Below are 18,744 nucleotides of genomic sequence, written 5' to 3' on the forward strand. Positions count from 1 at the left end.
TTTGCCAATACATAAATTATGCAAGAATATGCTGATGTTATCTTCTTATTAAAAGTGAGATAATAAGTCAAATAAGAAGGAAAAAAGGAAGCATAGTTGCGTTTACATGCTGCACAGGATAGACACTGATGATTAGTTAAAAATTCACATCACAAAGCTGACAACACATATTTTATTGTTGATCAGATTAGAGAGTAAAATTCTTCACCAAAGAAAAAGTCACCCTGAAAAGACACTTCCAACCATAATCCATCACAGGACTTTCACAGACTAAATTTAATCTCATCTAATTCATTTGAGAATGCAGACTTTGTGTCTCCTTTGTCCTCGGGTGTCTAAAGTTTAAGGCATTGATTGACAGTTGTATTTTTCTGCTCGGATGATTTAATTTCAGCAGTTTTCTGCTTCTGAAGGTAGTGGAAGGACACAGCTAGGAGCCTCTATATTAGATAATAGTAAATGAGCAAGCAAAGGAGTAATTTCAAACACAGCAAGCTATCTTTTGTTGACTCAATCAAATGTGGTAGTATGGACATTGCTACACACACTGGGCCTTAAATTTTTCATATAGAGTAAATGTACAACTACAAATATGATTTTCTTATTCTGCTGTGAGTGCACTTGCATCATTCCCTGGACCATCTTCTGTACTGTCGTTCATCATCTGTTTGTATTTGCTCTTGAAAAACCCAGCCTAGAAGTGCAAGGAAAAAACATTAAAAGGCAGATATTGTGTATTGCAGTTGCAAACAAAATGAATGAAAATAACTATATGAGTGACTATAAAAACCTTTAACCTTTGTTTAACTGGTCATGATCTCTAAAAATCTTAAAGCTATGTAATGAATTGAAAAAGTGTAAGAAGAGTCTTTCACCTTATACAGGCCAGCAGTGAGTAAAGCCAGAATAGCCAACCCTCCCAAGCATCCTCCAATGATCGCTTTAGTGAAATCTGGCTTAGGGTAAACTTCTACCTCTGCTACAATCTGAGAGATGACGAGACACAATGTGGATGACATTTAAGCTCTTGTACATCTCAAACAAGAGAAAGTAATGCTAAGTCACCTTGCGAACAGGAGGATTGTTGTAAGACCCTGTTGAAAAGTAGATGTATTGTTCTTTGTCATACTCCACAGTGGCTGTACTGGTCAAGAGGAATTTAGCAGATTGAAGTCCAATCTATGGAAAAAAAAAAATAGACTAGGATGAGGCTGAATTAAAAATATTGTTCAATTTAAGGGAGAAATTGTTATCATATTCAAGTACATAAGACCACCTATAATCCAAATATGTATAAATCATTTATAAAAAAAAACTACCCTTTAATTACCTGCTCTATCCATCCTGAACTGAGGTTGGCAGAGATTTCGTATGTCCTACTCTGCAGTCTTCCCATGAAGGTGTTGCACTTGAACACTCTGCACATGGCTACAGAGCAGTCCTGCAGGTGATTTAAAAAAAATTGAATGAAACAAATCTGTGATTCAGTACAAGGTTATGTTTTGAATCTGCACCATGGTTCAGTTTTAACAGGTAGCAAAAGTGCAGAGGCATACTTACCACCACTTTATTCTTTTGTATCTTTGGAACAGAATCTGTGACATTTGGTGCTTCATCATTTCCTCTCTGACAGTCTGCAATCTGAAATACACTTACATTAATTTCAGGGTGATTGATCCTAATTTTAGCAAATTCACCCATCACACAGCTAATTGTGACCCATTTTTGTATCTTTTCTATTACCTGTAGGCTGCTCAAATTCACCCAAATCTCTTTTTCATCAAGCTTCACTGGAACCTTGATCACCACAGTGAAATTAAGCGCTCTGATATAATTTGTTACCTAAAACATGGGGAGAAAAGACAAAGGCAGTCAAGCATTATAATGGTTAGGTCTAATTCACACAATAATATTTATTATATTTTATTATATTTTACCGTGACTGATTGTCGAACCGGTTTCTGCAAATTATTTATCCCAAAAGTAAAATTGCTGTAGCTGAGGGTGCTAGAAAGATTTAAACATTTAAACATTATATAAATAATGTGTAAGACAAAAGAATGTTGGCTTGCAAATAATTTCCTTTGTTACAAATACAAACACACGTACTTTTCAAATGTCATGGAAATGCTGTATTTCACAGCAATCTCTTTCATTTCGTAGCTTTCACTCGTAGTAGTGTTCTCTTGATTTCCACTGAAAGAGAGAAGTGAAATGGTTGTACTGTATCTGTGGGGTTATTAAACAAGGAGTACCTAAATGACCAAATGAACAGTACCTGGTGGCATTTGCAGTGACAAAGATCTTTCTCGCAAGTCGACTGTTGGTGTCAATCCCATAGGAGACAATGAAGAAAGCCTTAATTGAAATAAAGGAGAGAAATCTTGATTCCCTCACATCTTTTTACTAAACTGTGCAGAAGTGAGAAGAGAAAATTGCATCAAAAAAAACAAACCTCAGTTTTGCTCTTGAAAATTGGCTTGTCAATAGTACAGTCTGTCCTTCCTCGGGATAAACCATCTTCACTGTCCAAGGATTTGCACTCAATTCTTCCCTTTATTAGTAAATAAAATGACTTCTGGATGCACTGGGAGAGCAGCAGATCAGTGATGAACTGATAAAGACTTGATCCTGATGCCTTACCTGCTGAATGGTGAACTTCCTGTAGGAGAGTCCAGCTGGGTACGTGAGAATAACGCGACTGTTGTAGGAGTTTTCTCCTCTGTTCTCCACTGTGACTGTGACATTCAAAAGCTCATCAATGCCCACTTTAACCTCTGAGGATCTGACAGAGGACGAGAATAAAGGAAGAGGAAAACAGATTGCACTGTGTTGGTGAGCTTTCCATAAGCTAAATATAGCATGTATTTGTGTTGAATTCTAACATACTATGTTAGAATTCAAAATATGTAGTATGTAACATATATGCTGTGCTTCAATGCTGATGCTGTTTTATTATGTTTTGTGTATTGGTCAAATCTTTGAGCCCTTTTAATGTATGACACTTATGTATGTGTTGTATGTGAAAGGCCATATTTGCTGGTTTTTCGTATCTTTTTGAAATATGAATGACTTTTGTATTTTGTTTTATTAAGAACCTGAGGGCCTGAAGTGGAGGTGTCTGGGTGCCTTTGGTGGGGGCATTTGCGCTGTGTTTTTTTATGCAACCCCGGTTTAACCTGCAGATTAGTGTGAAGGTGTGTAGAGAAGAGATATACGTGAATTGGCAATTTTTTGATACTCTTTTCATCTAGGAGCCCATTTGCCCACTGGTGAGCTGATATGCTGTTGATTAATTTTGTGCAAGTGGATTGATGCCTCTTTTGTTTCGTGTTTCTTTAATAATTGTCAAAAAAACAGCTTCTTGAGTATTTGTCTCTGTGTAAAGAATAATGGACCATGATGCTTTCTTGGTGAATTGTAAAGTTCTCGACAAAATATATAATATAATATATCCATCCATCCATTCGCTTCCGCTTATCCTTTTCAGGGTTGCGGGGGGCGCTGGAGCCTATCCCAGCTGTCATAGGGCGAGAGGCGGGGTACACCCTGGACAGGTCGCCAGTCTGTCACAGGGCCGACAGACAACCATTCGCACTCACATTCACACCTAGTGACAATTTGGATTATCCAATTAACCTATCCCCACAAGCTGCATGTCTTTGGACGGTGGGAGGAAGCCGGAGTACCTGGAGGGAACCCACGCAAACACGGGGAGAACATGCAAACTCCACACAGAAAGACCCCGGCCTGATGGTGGAATTGAACTCAGGACCTTCTTGCTGTGCGGCAACAGTGCTAACCACCGTGCTGCCTTATATAATATAATATAATATAATATAATATAATATAATATAATATAATATAATATAATATAATATAATATAATAACCTGGTGAAGTTGAAGTCCACTTTTAGGTCATCAACACATTTGTTGTCAGTGCCGCAGTTGATCTCAAACCCTAACTATGGAACACAGCATGATGTGAAAAGTATGTATATTACACATTATTTACATAATAAATGAAACATCGGTGAATCCAACGAATAATCTGTTTGTTCTGTCATCTAACTTTACTTTTACATTTTTGTTAATCTGAACAAATTGAATATTCTTGATACGCTTTTGGAAAACAGCAAAGTCCTTTTCACACCCAAGAATTCTTCGGTAGAAGAGGTGTTAGTCAATTTTATGGCAACAAAAAGTTAATTCAGAAAAATAAGGTCAAAACTAATGCTGTGTTCTTCAGTTCATGTCCAGCTAGTACATTTTTAAAGGTATTTACAGGATAAATTATTGTTGTTTGAGCCTGCTGAGCAAGGCTTGGTCTGAGATTTGTGTTGGAAGGAAAACCGTCAAATGTGAATTTGAGCTCATTGGAAAGTTGATTGAGAGCATCGTCTGGGCAGGCCTGCAAAAAGACAGCAGTGTTAGATTTAGGTTCCGTGTTGGAAGACTCTTAAAAGCAAAATGGAAAACAAAATCTGCTGTTCACCAAATTGAACCTGATTTTTGGTTATATTAGTTTTTCTCTGATGTTGTTTTACCTCAATAAAGAAGTTTACAGTTGAACAGTTTGGTGTACTTAAGTCAACAATGACCGATCGAGGCTCCTCTCGTTGTTTCCCACTGATGTAAGCTCGGTTGTTTGGAGGTTTGCGAGTAGCATCGAGTGTAAAAGTATAATTAATTCTAGCTTGAGCTGGAATAAATCAGAGTTTAAAATGTTACAAATGTACATACACTAAAAAATGAAAATGGATGGGCAGTGCCATTTTGATTTTGAAAAAGTTAGGAGAATAAAGAACCTCGATCAACTGTAGACACTCTGCTCATGGTAAAGCAGACTGTAGCTGTGTTCTGCAGTGGTTTTGAGCAGCTTACATTCTGAGTAGGGATTTGGTTTGGGCTGAATGACACCTCGACTTCAACCATTACAATAGGTCTTGATCTGGAAAAAAGGAAAAGCACATATGAACAACATTTGGTTTTTCAATTAGTACAGCAGCTTTCTGGGTAATGTAGTCATTTCCATTTCTGCTTGGAAATTATTTTTTAGAACAACAAGGCTACTGTTATAAATTACGCATTTTATTTTGAGACTTCAGTCTCAACCAACCACATTTATTCCACCTTTAGTCACCAGAGCACCTCTCATTATGCAACCCAATATGATGGCAAAACGTGTAATAGACACCAGACCACCATTTTTATTTCACGCTTCTGCAAAACATGAAGTGGACACGCATGCAGTTGCATTTCTGCATGCAAAAGTTGTATTACCAGCACAGGGAGATAACATATGTAAAGACAAATCAATAGTGAACACAAAACATATAAAGAACATTTCAAGGTCCTTAATTGCCAAAAACGTTTAAGCTAGGTGTCTAATATGTATAAACATGTAAATGTGTTAATAATGTCTGCTAAAACGCTTTCCTGTGATAATGTTCACGTCGGATTGAAATAAAATCGCTCCCTCTGCTGTTACGGCAGCTTACTGCAAGTTCGCATGCATGTCATGTTTTGCCATTTTCCTGGGTTCCATCATGTCGCAACGAAAAATTTTTTTATCTCATGATCAGAAAGGCTTTTGACATGATAAACTTTAAGTCATATAACGTGACTTCTGGGAGAAAAAAATAGATGCCTGTTTTATCCTGCATATGTATTCCATTAAAGATTAAAAATTACTTTTCATGAATCACTTTATCATTGATGATGATTTATGATTCATTATTATATTATATAAAACCAATGCACAGGTCTTCAAATTGACCTAATCGTTTGACAGTTGGCGCATTCATTTGACATTGACAAAGTTGGTAGACATACCACAGACAATAATAACACATGACTGGAGTATCTATCTGGACTGTGACTTACCTCAGTAAGACAACCGTGCCCTTTGAACCCACCGCTAAGTCAGGTAGTTTATCACCACTCTGATCAAAAGACGACTGACTGATTGTCACTCCAAAGAACTTCAGTCCTGACTGGACCTCAGAGCCAGTAATTCTCTGTGTACGTGAAATATTTTAATTAATCAAACTTTATTGTATAGATATGGGCCTTAAATGATAACTGTGTTAATATATCCTCGTGAGTTCTTTGATGCTGTGTACCTGTGAGTAAGTAGGACTGATTCGTCCTCCTTCACTGTGGAATATGTAGATGCTGCCTTCACCATTATTCTCCAAAGGTGCTCCAACTGCCAAATCCCTGAATCCATCTGAGTTTAGATCAGGCAGCACAGCAAGAGAAGAGCCGAACCTTCCTTTGACAGCTAAATGTCCTCTTAGTACTAACGGATCATCAAAATTACACTCTACAAACTAAAAGCAGGAGAGTGAATATTATATGGTTATTAAGAAAGTTGAAAAATAAACTGATTCATTTAATTGCAGTACATAAAATTGTGATTTACCAAACCAGTTAGTCTGCAAACATAAACTCTTCCCTCTCTATCAGGCTCCGTGTACATTGGGGCTGATATGAAGATCAGATCAGTGATGTCATCATTATTTGTGTCCATGGTACACACCTCTGCCCCGAAATATGCACCAGTCTGATACTGTGTAAGGAACAAATTCGTAATGAAAGGATTCATGTTTAGGGGAAAAAAACAACAGCTTTTATTTAAGAAAATAATTCATATATAGTTTACAATTCCATTCAGATCTGTCTTGCTGTAAATTCATACCTGTGATGAAAAGGGCTCGATCTTTTGGTTTTCAAAGCTTTGTCTGTTAACAGCGACCACAACTCCTCTGTGTTTGTATCTTGGAGCACCAACAATTGTTAGTGAGCCACTTCGGGTTTTAGCAGTTGCCATGGAGTAACCTAGAGGTTAGGTATTCAAAGAGAGGAAGATTCCTTATTCCTTCTTTTAAAATGTGTTCATTTTGCAAACACATTAGTGTGTTTGGGTGAAAGAATTACAGCAGAGCTGTGTAATACATGATTACATGTGTATGAGTTAGATTGTTAAAGCTGTAATATTCTTACCAAGATAACTGTCAGGCTCCAAAGACACGTCCTCATATGTTTTCAGCTTCTGGCCTCCTGTTGTGTATTGCACGTAGCCTCCCTTCCACTGGTTTGCACCAACAATAGACATCTGAATTCCCTACAGTGCAGACAGGAAATACATTTTATATACAATTTATTTTTCATTTCAAACCTGGAGTATGTTTAACTAGATAACTGTCTGCTTGCTTTTGGGTTATTATAAATGTGTGAATCTCTCTTTCTATGACTAGACTGTCTGGTGAGTTTCAGGTAGTTTTAATTACCTCGGGCACATAAACTGCACTGAATCCCTCTTGAGACATTTCCATTGTCAGTGACTCTCCACTGCTTTGAGATCCTGTAACAGAAAAATAAATGAGAAGGTAAAAGACACACTACAACAAATTTCACTTTAAAAGAAGTTGTTGTTTTTTTAATTATTCTAAGTTAAGTAGTAGCTCCAAATAATTTTTTTTCTCTTGATTACAAAAGCGAGATTGAAATGAGATTGATTGTTAAAAACTAAATGAAAAGTAATACCATGTATGTCATTTTAATTGTAAAAAAGCTATTACAATACATTTATCTTTGTACCTTCAATGGAGAAGATTTTGTCCTGCAGACTCTGTCTTATTAATTCAAGTGCGTTGAAGTTCTGCACTTGAAACACGTATTTGACTGAGGGAGAAGATGCAATGGTGTCCAGTTCTTGTTTTGCTGCACTGTTAGTAAATGCACTCCCCACCTGGTGTTATAAAATATATGTTTGAGTTGTTATACTATGCAGCAGGATTTGCTCAGTACAGATTATGGTCCATAACTTTACGGACTTTCACCCAGTTTATAGACAGTTATTGTGCACTCACTGAATATGACCCACATTCATGATAACAGTTACGTAATTCTGCAAAATATTTTTTCACATAAATTTGATTATGAACAGTTTATGTTCCCATCAAAAATTCTGCCTTTTCATTAATTTAAGAAATTCTATTTTAAGTTTATGTGGTCAGTGAAATGGGCTTTGATTTCACTACGTTAGTCTTAGCCTTCAGGTGTTTTTTGCATCCCATTGTCACAGATATAAATAAACAAACAACTACCAGTGTAGGCCTTCTTTACAAACATTTATGAAAGAATGGGTTGTTCTAAAGAGCTCACTGAATTTGAGTGTGGTACTGTCAATTTGTGAAATTTCTTGCCTCCTGTGTACTCCATCATCTACTGTTATAGTTGTGTATATAGTGTTATATTTTGTGAGTTTTGTCTGATAGTTGACTGAAACACATCGTGAGTAATAAAAATAATAATAATAATAATAATAATGGAAGTACTTACCCCAATAGCAAATCGAATAATGTTTTTACTCTCTGCCAGCTGTGCTGCACCTCCCAGATCATAACGATCTTGGGATTGTCCATCAGTAATTACTATCAAGACCTTCTTCACATTTGGTCTAGAACCTGGTGTGAAAACATAGTTCCTGCCAAGTGAAAAAAAAAATCTATTTTTAACACAAAACAACTTTTCAAAGTGCATCTTATGGTCATGACTAAATTGCATGTGTTATTATTGTCTCGATATGCATCATTTTCTGTATTATCTTTTAGTATTGCAGATATTTTTGCACTTTGCAAATCCAGCTAATGCAAGTATTTGAATTTAGCCTTGGTTATGCTCATCTCATCAAATCTGTGGGAAATAATTCTTCAAAACCCAAGTCTGTCTTTTTACAGGCTTTCATCAAACACACAGTACTTAGTGTGGTGAGATGCACCAGAAGAAAATAATCTGGACAGTAAGTCTAGGCAATAAGTTCACTGTAGTGCTTTAGTAATATTATTGCATCACTGACACAACATGTCTGATGGCCTTAGCTGTGTAAGTCCATGCCCTCAGCTGACTAATTCCATCTATGTCATTCCATGGTCCAGATGAGGTAAATTTCTTAAAATAAAAATGAATTTGAGGGTCCGTGGAGAACTGGGAAACAGAAAACTGCAAAAAAAGAAAAGAAAAAGAAATTGTCATGCTTTATGAAAATAAATAGAAATAAAGATAAAACAATTTTATGTGCCATGATTTAAATTACAGAGGGACTGCAGGGCCTTACCTGTGCATCATTTGAGAGAAATGACTGAATTAGCGTTTTCACAAATGTCTTCATTGTTTGAAAGTCTGTAGTAGATATGCTCCCTGAACCATCCAACAGAAAAGCAATGTCTACTTGCGGCGGGCATGCTATCAAAGAGATTAATTTCAAAATGAATTTAATTTCAAAGGGTTAAAGTTAACAGTACCACACAGTACCACATGCTGAAATAAACTTCTCGTTAATGGCCCTTTGAGTTCATTTACATAGTAAATACTAAATGTAATCTGATTTGACAGACAAAACATTAAGAATAAAAGATTAAATTAGTTTGATCTAAAACTAATTTTAGAGGTTCATGTAAAAAGAATCTACCTCTGGCCACAATCAGCACACTAAAAAAGAGACTGTGTCCTAACTAGGATAGGGGTTTGTGTCAGTGCGTGGGATTTTAGCCTAAGGTTAAAACTTACTTACCAATAGAAGTAAATTGACAACTTAAAACAATTTTATTGTTTTTTTGTTTTTTTTTTAAGGTGACAACTTCCTATTGGTTATTTTGTGGTATGGCAGTTTTGGATGCATCTATCCATCCAAGCTTAGATCTTGAGGTTTGGTCTCATCTGTAATCTTAGACCACCAAATCATACAAGTCATACACAAAACCTGGCATCAATCCCTTTTTTTATTTACTCCACTTCTGTTTTGACTAAACCTTATTTTTTGCTGACATGTATAAACAGAAGTCTCAATATAGTTTGATCTGAGATTTAGAGATTGTACAAGCACCAAAATAAGTCATTAGAACTCTACGTTCAAGTATAAAATCCAAAAGCTCTTTTTTTAATTAGTGAGGCCCCAGGACTCTAAGCATTATGGGTATATCATCACAAATTTTATTTACTGTTACCTTGAAGAGAAGAAGGTATGGGTAGTCCAAATATATTAGAACGGTCCATGTGGAAGCACACACCGTTGTACATGGTGATACTTTTGCAGTCCTTTGGGATGGTTGGACCACACACCTGAGAGGAGACAGTGTCAATTTTCCATTAATACAGTAGGCTGATTACTTCCCTGTCCTTCATACAATGATTACTTTGATATAACATCAAACATACCTGAAATTAATCTGAAATTTTCTTTTTTTTACAACTTTAACATATTTAAAGAAGCCACACTAAATTCTACCATGAAACATTTCCAAGCTAGAAGTCCTTAAAGTATTGGGGTTGGTTCAAAATTTAAGCAATTTATAATTCTTACATGTTTTTAAATAACCTTTTTCAACATTTTTCAGTCTTCCAAACTCCTTGTTTATGTATGTGATATATCTGCATTAACATTTCAGGACTGAAAAAATACATTTAGTTTTTCACAGAGCTTGAATATGTTAAACAAGTGAACTAAAATAAGCAGACCCAGTCCTATACACCTGTCCTATGTCTTAAGTGTTTCTAAGTGTTTTTCAGTAAACAAGGTAAAATTTTGAATGGCTTCATTAAATATGCTAAACGTATTGTACCCAAAACATCAGCTGATTTTATGAGGTGTTGGTGGAAGGCACACTAAGGCTATGTTCACACTGCAGGCGAAAGCGCATTGACCCTATGCGACCCATATCCGATCATGGTATGACAGTGTGAACGGCACAAATCCAATATTTTCAAATCCGATCTGGGTCACTTTCGTATGTGGTACTGAATCTGATAAATATCCAATGTTTTAGAAAGCGACTCTTGTTTGAATGGTCAAGTCGCATTAAATCCATCTTTTACATCACTGACACAAGACAGACGCCAATTATCAGCTCCGGAGAAGACATCGCAAACGCTTCCTGGCCATCCAGCAGTGAAACCTGTGTCAGTGTTGGGAAGACAACGTTGGAGAAACGTGAACATGTTATTTATAACTGTATAATCTGCAGATTCTGACAGAAATCTGCAACTATCCTTTGAAGCAAACAGCAATAAGGATAATTATTAGGTTATTTACATATTTACATTTACATTATGTAAATAACAAAATAACTTAAAGCAAAAATTGGGAAACGTAAAGTCCGAAGTCTTTATATTAACCCTCTCGAGGCAGGCGTTGCCGATTTACAACAGTTAAAAACTAACAACCTGATTACCCCACATACATATTTTATGAGTTTTTTTACTCAGAAGTACCACTGCAGGACTTGGTTGTGCATTAGCAACAAAAAACTTAATTTGAGCCTGAGAGGGTTAAGGGCCATCAGTCAAACAATATTGTTTGCTCTGGGTCTAAACAGAGCACGTTGTGTGTGACGTTTTCTTTTGCGCATGTGCGCCGCTTTGAGGGTTCACACTAGAGCGCGTTTGCTGTCGCATTTTATTTGTAGTGTGAACAAGCAGACAAAAAAATCGGAATTGAGCATTAAGACCTGCAGTGTGAACGTAGCCTAAGTTGTCATGGAATGGCCTTCATGCATTTTCTAATTATAACTGTCATGGTCCAGAGTCTGTGGACTCCATGTTTATGTTTAAGTTTATTATTATTATTCTGTGGTTTTGTTTATTTTGGGTTGTTTTTTATGATTATCCCTAGTGTTTTGTGTCCTTTGTGCTCTCCTGTTCCATGTTTCACGTTCCTATGTTCTGTCTCCCCAGTCTGTGTTAAGTTTGCATGTGTAGAGTTCAGTCAGTGTGTTTCCTGTTTTATTTTGAAGGTCTGTGTCTCTTGTCAGTGTTTCTAGTTTCGCTTCCCCTTGTCTCGTTATGTCCAATTAATCCCAGCCGTGTCTCCCATTCCCTGATTGCCCTGTGTGTATTTAAACCCTGTGTTTTCTTGTGTGCGCGTTGCTGGCTCATCTGTGTATTTCCCTGAGTCTCCCTACACCTCTGTTTCTGGTTTGTTTCAGTTAGTTTTCCCAGTTTAGGTTTTGCTTAGCTTCCATGCTCACCTTCGCCGTATCTATTTGTATCACCCTGTATCACTCTTGGGTCCTAATTCTCCACCTCCACATGTCTGCCACAGTGGACGTGACAATAACAAGAGATTTTGACAATGTACTGGTAATGTCTGCAGTTCACCAACTCACCACAGTGTTTTGTGTTGTGGGATCACTTTTCATTGTCAGACCAAGCGACATGTTGACTGCAAAATCTGGTGCTGTATTAAAAACAAGCAATATTTTTTTAAATACTCATAAAAGGCAATTGAAAGGAAGAAAATAAGACTTAAATCAATGACTCCAAAGCAGCATGACTGAAATACTTCCCATTGGAACTTCTCTCAACTGCAAACCAGGATGTAAACCAGGCCGCTTTAATATCATATAATTTAGTTTCACTTAAAGAATTATCTTAACATTAACATTCCTAATGCCATTGACTTTTTTCTTTGCTTATTTTAGCAAGATATTTCTAGTTTTAAAGGCTCAGTGTTACAAACTAAGATATTTACTTTGAAAAATCTAATTATAATTTGATTTACACATGTTTCTGTGCAGCTCACGATAAAACACATGCCGTTAGAGTTCCATCACATCTTGTCAATACATTCAATAATGAATGATTACTTACCTTCAAACGGGATATTTTGGCAGTTTCGGGGAGAGGCGGTGCAGCTATAAATTTTCCCCCTTCGATTTTGTGAATATTGTTCTACTGGGGCACTGACGAGCACACTAAAGAAATAAATCCAGTCAATGAAGTAAGTCCAGACAGAGAATTGTAGGTAAATAACAATAATCTCTATGAACAGTTCCAGTCTGGTTTTTGTCCTTGCAATAGCAGAGAAACAGCCATTATAAAAATAATCAACGATCTGCTTATGGCAGCTGACTCCTGTTTACTCTTCATTCCTGGCTCAAAAATCCATCAATAAGCTTCAACGTGTCCAGAACTCTGCTGCCCGTATTAACACTAGGATTCCCTCTATTCACCACATCACCCCTGTCCTGAAGCAGCTTCATTGGCTTCTGGTCAAACATCGCATCAATTTTAAAATACTTCTGTATACATTCAAGACTATTCATCTTCTCTCCCCTCCAAATCTCTCTGATTTGGTTCAGATCACCATTCCATCTCGGTGCCTCAGATCCTCTTCTCTCTCTCTCTCTGTTCCTTCCCAGTGTCTGCCTTACCACTACATATTTCAAATACAATGAGGGTTTCTACAGACAAAAACATGGCTGTGCCATGGGCTCCCCGGTGTCACCCACTGTAGCCAACCTTTACATGGAGGAATTGGAAAGAAAGGCTCTTGGATCTTTTAAAAAGGAGATTACCCAGCCACTGGTACAGAAATGTAGACGACACCTGGGTCAAAATCAAAACACAAGTAGTGGAATCCTTCACTGCTCACATCAACGCTGTGGATAAATAGATCAAGTTCACCAGGGAAGACACAAAGGACAACTGTTTGCATTTCCTGGACTGTGCCGTGCACATTGAAGAGAATGGAAACCTCAACATCGAAGTTTACCAGAAGCCCACACACACGGACCAGTACCTCCTCTTTGACTCCCACCACCCTCTAGAACACAACCTTGGAGTATTTAGGACCCTACACCACCGGGCAGAACATGTTCCCTCTAAGCCTGAAGGGAAAAAGAAGGAACGCACACATGTAAAGGAAGCTCTTAAAACATGCGGTTATCCTGTTTGGGCTTTCATCAAGTCAGCAAAGATGCACAGAAAAGAAGATCAGACACCAGCGAGGGAGAATAAGAAAGACAGACGCAACAACATTGTCATTCCCTATATACCCGGTGTATCAGAAAAACTCAGGAGAGTTTTCTCCAAGCACGACATCGCAATTTACTTCAGACCCAGCAACACACAGAAACTGGTTCATCCCCAAGACAAAACTCCTAAACACAAACTCAACAATGTAGTGTATTCTGTACAGTGTAATGAGGAATGCTCAGACCTCTACATTGGAGAGAACACACAGCCACTTCATAAACGCATGGCACAACATAGGAGAGCCACCTCCACGGGACAAAACTCAGCAGCCCATCTGCATTTAAAGGACAAAGGTCACTCTTTTGAGGATGCCATTTTACACATTTTGGACAGAGAACGCCCACTCACATCCTGGGCCATCTGACCTCAGGAAATCACATGATAGGGTGGGGCTAGGTTTCACAATGAGCTCACCTGAAATCTTGGCTGATTGTGACCTACACCCATTTTCACACCTTGGTTCATGTGATTAGGTAGAGGATCATTAGGTGGTCCATTGTCCCTCTCGGGGGATACTCCCACAGGGCTTAAAATTCAGGACTCTCCACCATTTGACCCAAGACCGGCAGAAGCTTCTCGGATGAGAGGTGAAACGTCTTCAAGCACCTTAAAGAAGTCTAGACGCTTTTCTTTCCAAGCTCCTTAGACTACGATGACCTGGATGACTGAGAACCTTCACTGACATATTCCCACTCTCTTGTCACTATGGAGGGCAGGCCCTTCAGTTGCTATGCTCCTTAACTTTGGAATTCCCTACTTCCTGATATGAGAAATATCATCTCATTTTCTCTTTTTAAGTCTAGACTCAAAACTCACCTGTTCAAAATAGCTTATTCCACATAACCTTTCCACCCTGCTAACTTTTAATCTGTTCGTTCTATTATGTTTCTCATTATTGTGTATATTCCCTGCTTTTACTACTTTGCTCTTCACAGTGTCCTTGAGTGTTCTGAAAGGCACTTTTGAAATAAAATGTATTATTATTATTATTAAATACACTGTATGTTTTCTGTTAAGAAGTATTGTTTAATTATTACTGTAAGGCATAACAGAGAGGCCAGTTCAAAAAATGCGAAATCTGTAAAATAATCTTAACCACGCAGGTGCAGACCCACATCCAACATAAAAATGCATGTCCTGACTTACTCTGATTGTCTTTGAATCACCTGGTAGCCAAAACCAGCAGCAGAGTTACTCAGGGTCTTCCAAGCCACGGGATCAATATTGAAACAAAGTGCAGCATTTAACACTGAGAAATGTTTTTTTTTTTTAAAAAGCAGAAGAAAAAAAGAAAAAGAAAGAATGACATCAATAATCTTACTTAAGGTCATCTAATAATGTAATTATAGCCTTTCTCAATGTAATCACATTTAGGAAATTATACGCAGTCTGTTTTATTTTCATACTATGTCTAGACTACCACTATAGCAGAGATGTCAAAGTCACTTCACACTAGGACCACATACAGCTCATAGTACAACTACACACTCCCTGAGATAGCTAAATATAAGAATAAAGAGTGCAATTTAAAGAGTATGTCTCAGTTTGTATATATGATAAAGAAATTTTGCTGGAGTTAATGAAGAACATCTTGTCAGCATGACCCTTTGGGCTTAAATTTTAGATAATCAATGTGTAAAACAATAAAGTTATATTAGATCATTGCAGACTGTCCTGTAATTATACAAGAGAACCTTTTATTAATTCACATAAATAATCCTTTCTTTGTTTTCTTTCACTGGACCCATTGTAATAAAAAAAATAGAGATTTAGAGAAGATACTGAAAAAACAGGAACTTTTCTGTCATTTCATTGTTCATCTATTACTTATTTACTTTGGTGTGGTACAATTCTCTATCTTTATCAGGAGGAAATGCTGTAAAACCTATGAAAATATATTTTAAAGTCTTATTAAATTTATGCCCTTTTTCACTTGATCCAAAGCCATCCAGTGGGTCTTATTGGAGTCTTTGCCAGGCATATTTTAGCCCTCTGGCCTTATGTTTGACACCCCTGCACTACAGTGAATCTGTCATTACCACTACAGTGCGCTAAAGCCAGATATTTTACAAAGCTAAAAAACATATTGAAGATTAAAATTTAAACCAGATTCTATCTTTTCTTCTTATATCTTCCTCCATTTAAAAAATACAGACATTTAAAGCTTTAAAGGATGAAAATCAATGCTTAACTCTACAATTAGTTTCAGGATATTCCACAGTATAAAAATAGACAACCTTTTTGTATGCATGTGCTTACTTACAGTGCTAAAAAATAACAGAATGGAGAATGCTGCTTGCGTGCACATTCTCCAGTCCTCCCTAACAGTCAGACTCATCAATACCTACCACACCCACATGCAAGTAAAGGAAATGAAGTCTCTGAGGGAAGTAAGTTTGATGTCACAAATGTACATCCCCAAAGAAGAAAATCTAAATCAGTAGCGTGCACTTTAGATAATAAAAACAGTATAGAGGCACGGAAATTGTATTGTTATATGGTTGCCATAAAGTGAAACTCTGATATTGTTGCAATACTACATAGCCCTTGTTCTATATAAGGCTAGACCTGAATTTTTGTGCCAATTATTTTTATGAAACAACTTACATTTATCACATTTCCTTTTTTGGGTCATGCTATGAACAATCAATATATTTTTCTGTTCAATAATGAAATCTTAATTTGATAGTTTTGCAAAAACCAAATGTATTTAGACATAGATATTTTATAATACTGACACCCTCTCAAGTTCCTCTTATCACCACTGTCTCTTTAGATTACTGTAATCTTTTGTAATTAAAGATTTTCAGTACATGGAGAGAATAAGTTGGAAGGAAGAATATGGTGTGTCGTGGTCGTAAAAAGTTTACAGTTTTGTGTCGCCCTGCATAAAACAAGGAGGAATATATAATGACTGCATAAACTACTAAATCATTTGGGTTCATAAATCCAGTTCTACAGGTTTTGTGGGGTTAATAATTAAGAATGTATTACTTCGTGAAATTTTCACACTGCATTTCTACGACAGACAACATCAAAACATTTTAGTTATAAATTTATTTTTAGAGTCAGAAGTTGACTGAACTCATGACACATTTCAGCAGGTAGTTTAATTCACAGAGGATAAAGTGCAAATAAGGAAAGGGCCATCACAAAAATATGTCAAGGTCATATGGTTTCACTTTATATTTTACCGTCAATTTATTTGTGGGTTTTTAATACTAAAAGAAATATTTTATAAATAGAAAAATGTGGCTGTGTATACTTACAGTCATTTTTCCACAGGTTGTACTCATTCATAATTAAAGAACTAAAGACAAAATCAGAAGGCACAAACTTGTCTTACCAGATGAAAATAGTGTAACACAAATTATCCAATCCATTGTGTTGCTTCCACGAAAAAACCCCAGTCTGTTTGTTTTTTTAATTTGACTGATACAGTAGGTGAGGAATTACTTCTGCTCTGTGTCACAGGAGTGGTTTAATCCAAAATACAACAGTCATAGGATGACTGATGAAAGGTAAGGCAGGTAACGTTTTCATGGGAGGAGCTACAGTATTGACAGCACTGTCTGTTTTATAAGACACGCTGCTGTGGTGGTGTTTAATTTTGATCCATTTGTTCAAGTATTTTTTTCTAAGCGAAAAAATGTAAATCAATATAAACTGTTAATGATTAAATAAACTGAATCGCGTTTAGAAGATAAAATGCCTGTGTTCATGAGAAGCTTAGTATCACACTGGAGGGGAAACTGTGGGACAGCAGGTTGAATGAAACACATGCTTTTTGTGAAAGGAGGGAAAATGTTAGGATTGAAAATGTTTGATTTCTTTTTGATTTCTTTTACTACAATACATGATTATAATCATTTTCATACACACATTGCAAATGTGCTCATGAGATTTGTCACTCAGTCTTCTGACGGTCATAAGCTTCGTTCGGCGTGACTGTCCGGACTGATATATTGTAGGAAATGACTTAAATTGCAGAGGGGTAACTGCAAACACGCTTACACACAGATAATAATTAGACTAATTTTCCAGGTCAGAGGGTCCCGGATATGATATTCTAAACCAATTTTGAATCACTAGAAGAACAGTGGATAATAACATTAGATTATCTAGGCTAGGCAGAGAAGTGTTTGGTTTTTCCGTCTTTTACAGAGCTAGGAGCAGACACCAGATGAGGTCACGAAGATATCCTTCGCAGCAGACACCAAGACTGCCAAGACAGCAATTGGGGTCAAGGGTCATGCCGTTTGGGCTCCTGCTAGTCACCTCGAGAGGATCCCAGAACCACAGCAATAACCACGAAGTGGTTGGCGGAAATCCAGAGGCAGACCAAGGAGGGTCTGACCAAGAAAGGGGGACACTGCTGTGACCCCAAAAGAAACATGGATCCCGGCCAAGGGGCAAAATAAATCCCCTGATCTATGCAATGAACCGAAGGGTAGTCTAACCCCTAACGTTGAAGAAAGAAGAGGAAAAGAGTGCAGAGAATCGCCCGTCCCGGAAGGTAGCTGAAAGTAATGGGAGATCTGAGAATTAGCTTTAGTAATGGTCTGTGATTTGTGATTTTTATGTTATGACAGTTGCCCAAGCACAGCAATCATCCCATATATGGTCCACCCATTAAAGGGGGACAGAGGGCCAAAGAGGGAAAAGAAGCATAGAGAACTGACACCTAGTGGGTAAAAATGGGGTGTGTGTAATGTCTGGAGAGATGTGCTGCACTTTCATTCCCAACAACACAACCCCAGATGGTTCTGTAACTAGAGCCCAGGGAAGACTCAGAACATCATTTAAGAAAATTAATAAATGCATGAATATTTGGAATTGATAATCCATTGGATGACGTCTGTCCTTGGGCAATGGAAGGGGTGTATTAGTACCATTAGGGTTTCCTTATTCGTTTTTACAGC

The 18,744-nt window shown here is 37.2% G+C and overlaps 1 protein-coding gene and 1 pseudogene across 1 annotated transcript; one reads left to right on the forward strand and one right to left on the reverse strand.

Annotated features, from left to right (window-relative positions):
• Nucleotides 1-75: 75 nt before the first annotated feature.
• LOC146568410 (integrin alpha-M-like) lies at nucleotides 76-17,286 on the reverse strand. The gene is made up of 30 exons (XM_085284443.1): nucleotides 17,169-17,286; nucleotides 14,969-15,071; nucleotides 12,656-12,759; nucleotides 12,172-12,242; nucleotides 10,015-10,129; nucleotides 9,126-9,253; nucleotides 8,868-9,010; nucleotides 8,351-8,495; nucleotides 7,607-7,757; nucleotides 7,297-7,370; nucleotides 7,010-7,130; nucleotides 6,705-6,844; nucleotides 6,429-6,575; nucleotides 6,127-6,336; nucleotides 5,888-6,021; nucleotides 4,810-4,952; nucleotides 4,549-4,703; nucleotides 4,287-4,412; nucleotides 3,893-3,966; nucleotides 2,644-2,785; nucleotides 2,456-2,554; nucleotides 2,279-2,358; nucleotides 2,110-2,196; nucleotides 1,938-2,007; nucleotides 1,744-1,842; nucleotides 1,561-1,641; nucleotides 1,331-1,441; nucleotides 1,066-1,179; nucleotides 876-986; nucleotides 76-694 (listed from the first exon to the last, which is right to left on the reverse strand). The coding sequence occupies exons 1-30, from the start codon at nucleotides 17,203-17,205 to the stop codon at nucleotides 602-604; spliced, it is 3,408 nt and encodes a 1,135-aa protein (XP_085140569.1). The 5' UTR covers nucleotides 17,206-17,286; the 3' UTR covers nucleotides 76-601.
• Nucleotides 13,274-14,295, forward strand: LOC146568411 (uncharacterized; annotated as a pseudogene).
• Nucleotides 17,287-18,744: the final 1,458 nt, after the last annotated feature.

Source organism: Mchenga conophoros, linkage group LG8 (genome assembly GCF_057382185.1).
Source record: "Mchenga conophoros isolate Kocher_MC1m ecotype Shallow Benthic linkage group LG8, M_conophoros_male_GT1.1, whole genome shotgun sequence".
Lineage (NCBI taxonomy): Eukaryota > Metazoa > Chordata > Actinopteri > Cichliformes > Cichlidae > Mchenga > Mchenga conophoros.

Excerpts from the sequence above, each read along its gene's own strand:
- LOC146568410 (XM_085284443.1), bottom strand. The coding sequence starts at position 17,205 with ATGGATTGGATAATTTGTGTTACACTATTTTCATCTG. Across the intron at positions 6,337-6,428 it reads TTTGCAGACTAACTGGTTTG|TTTGTAGAGTGTAATTTTGA; the intron begins GTAAATCACAAT and ends TCCTGCTTTTAG. Across the intron at positions 2,197-2,278 it reads GTCACTGCAAATGCCACCAG|TGGAAATCAAGAGAACACTA; the intron begins GTACTGTTCATT and ends TCTCTCTTTCAG.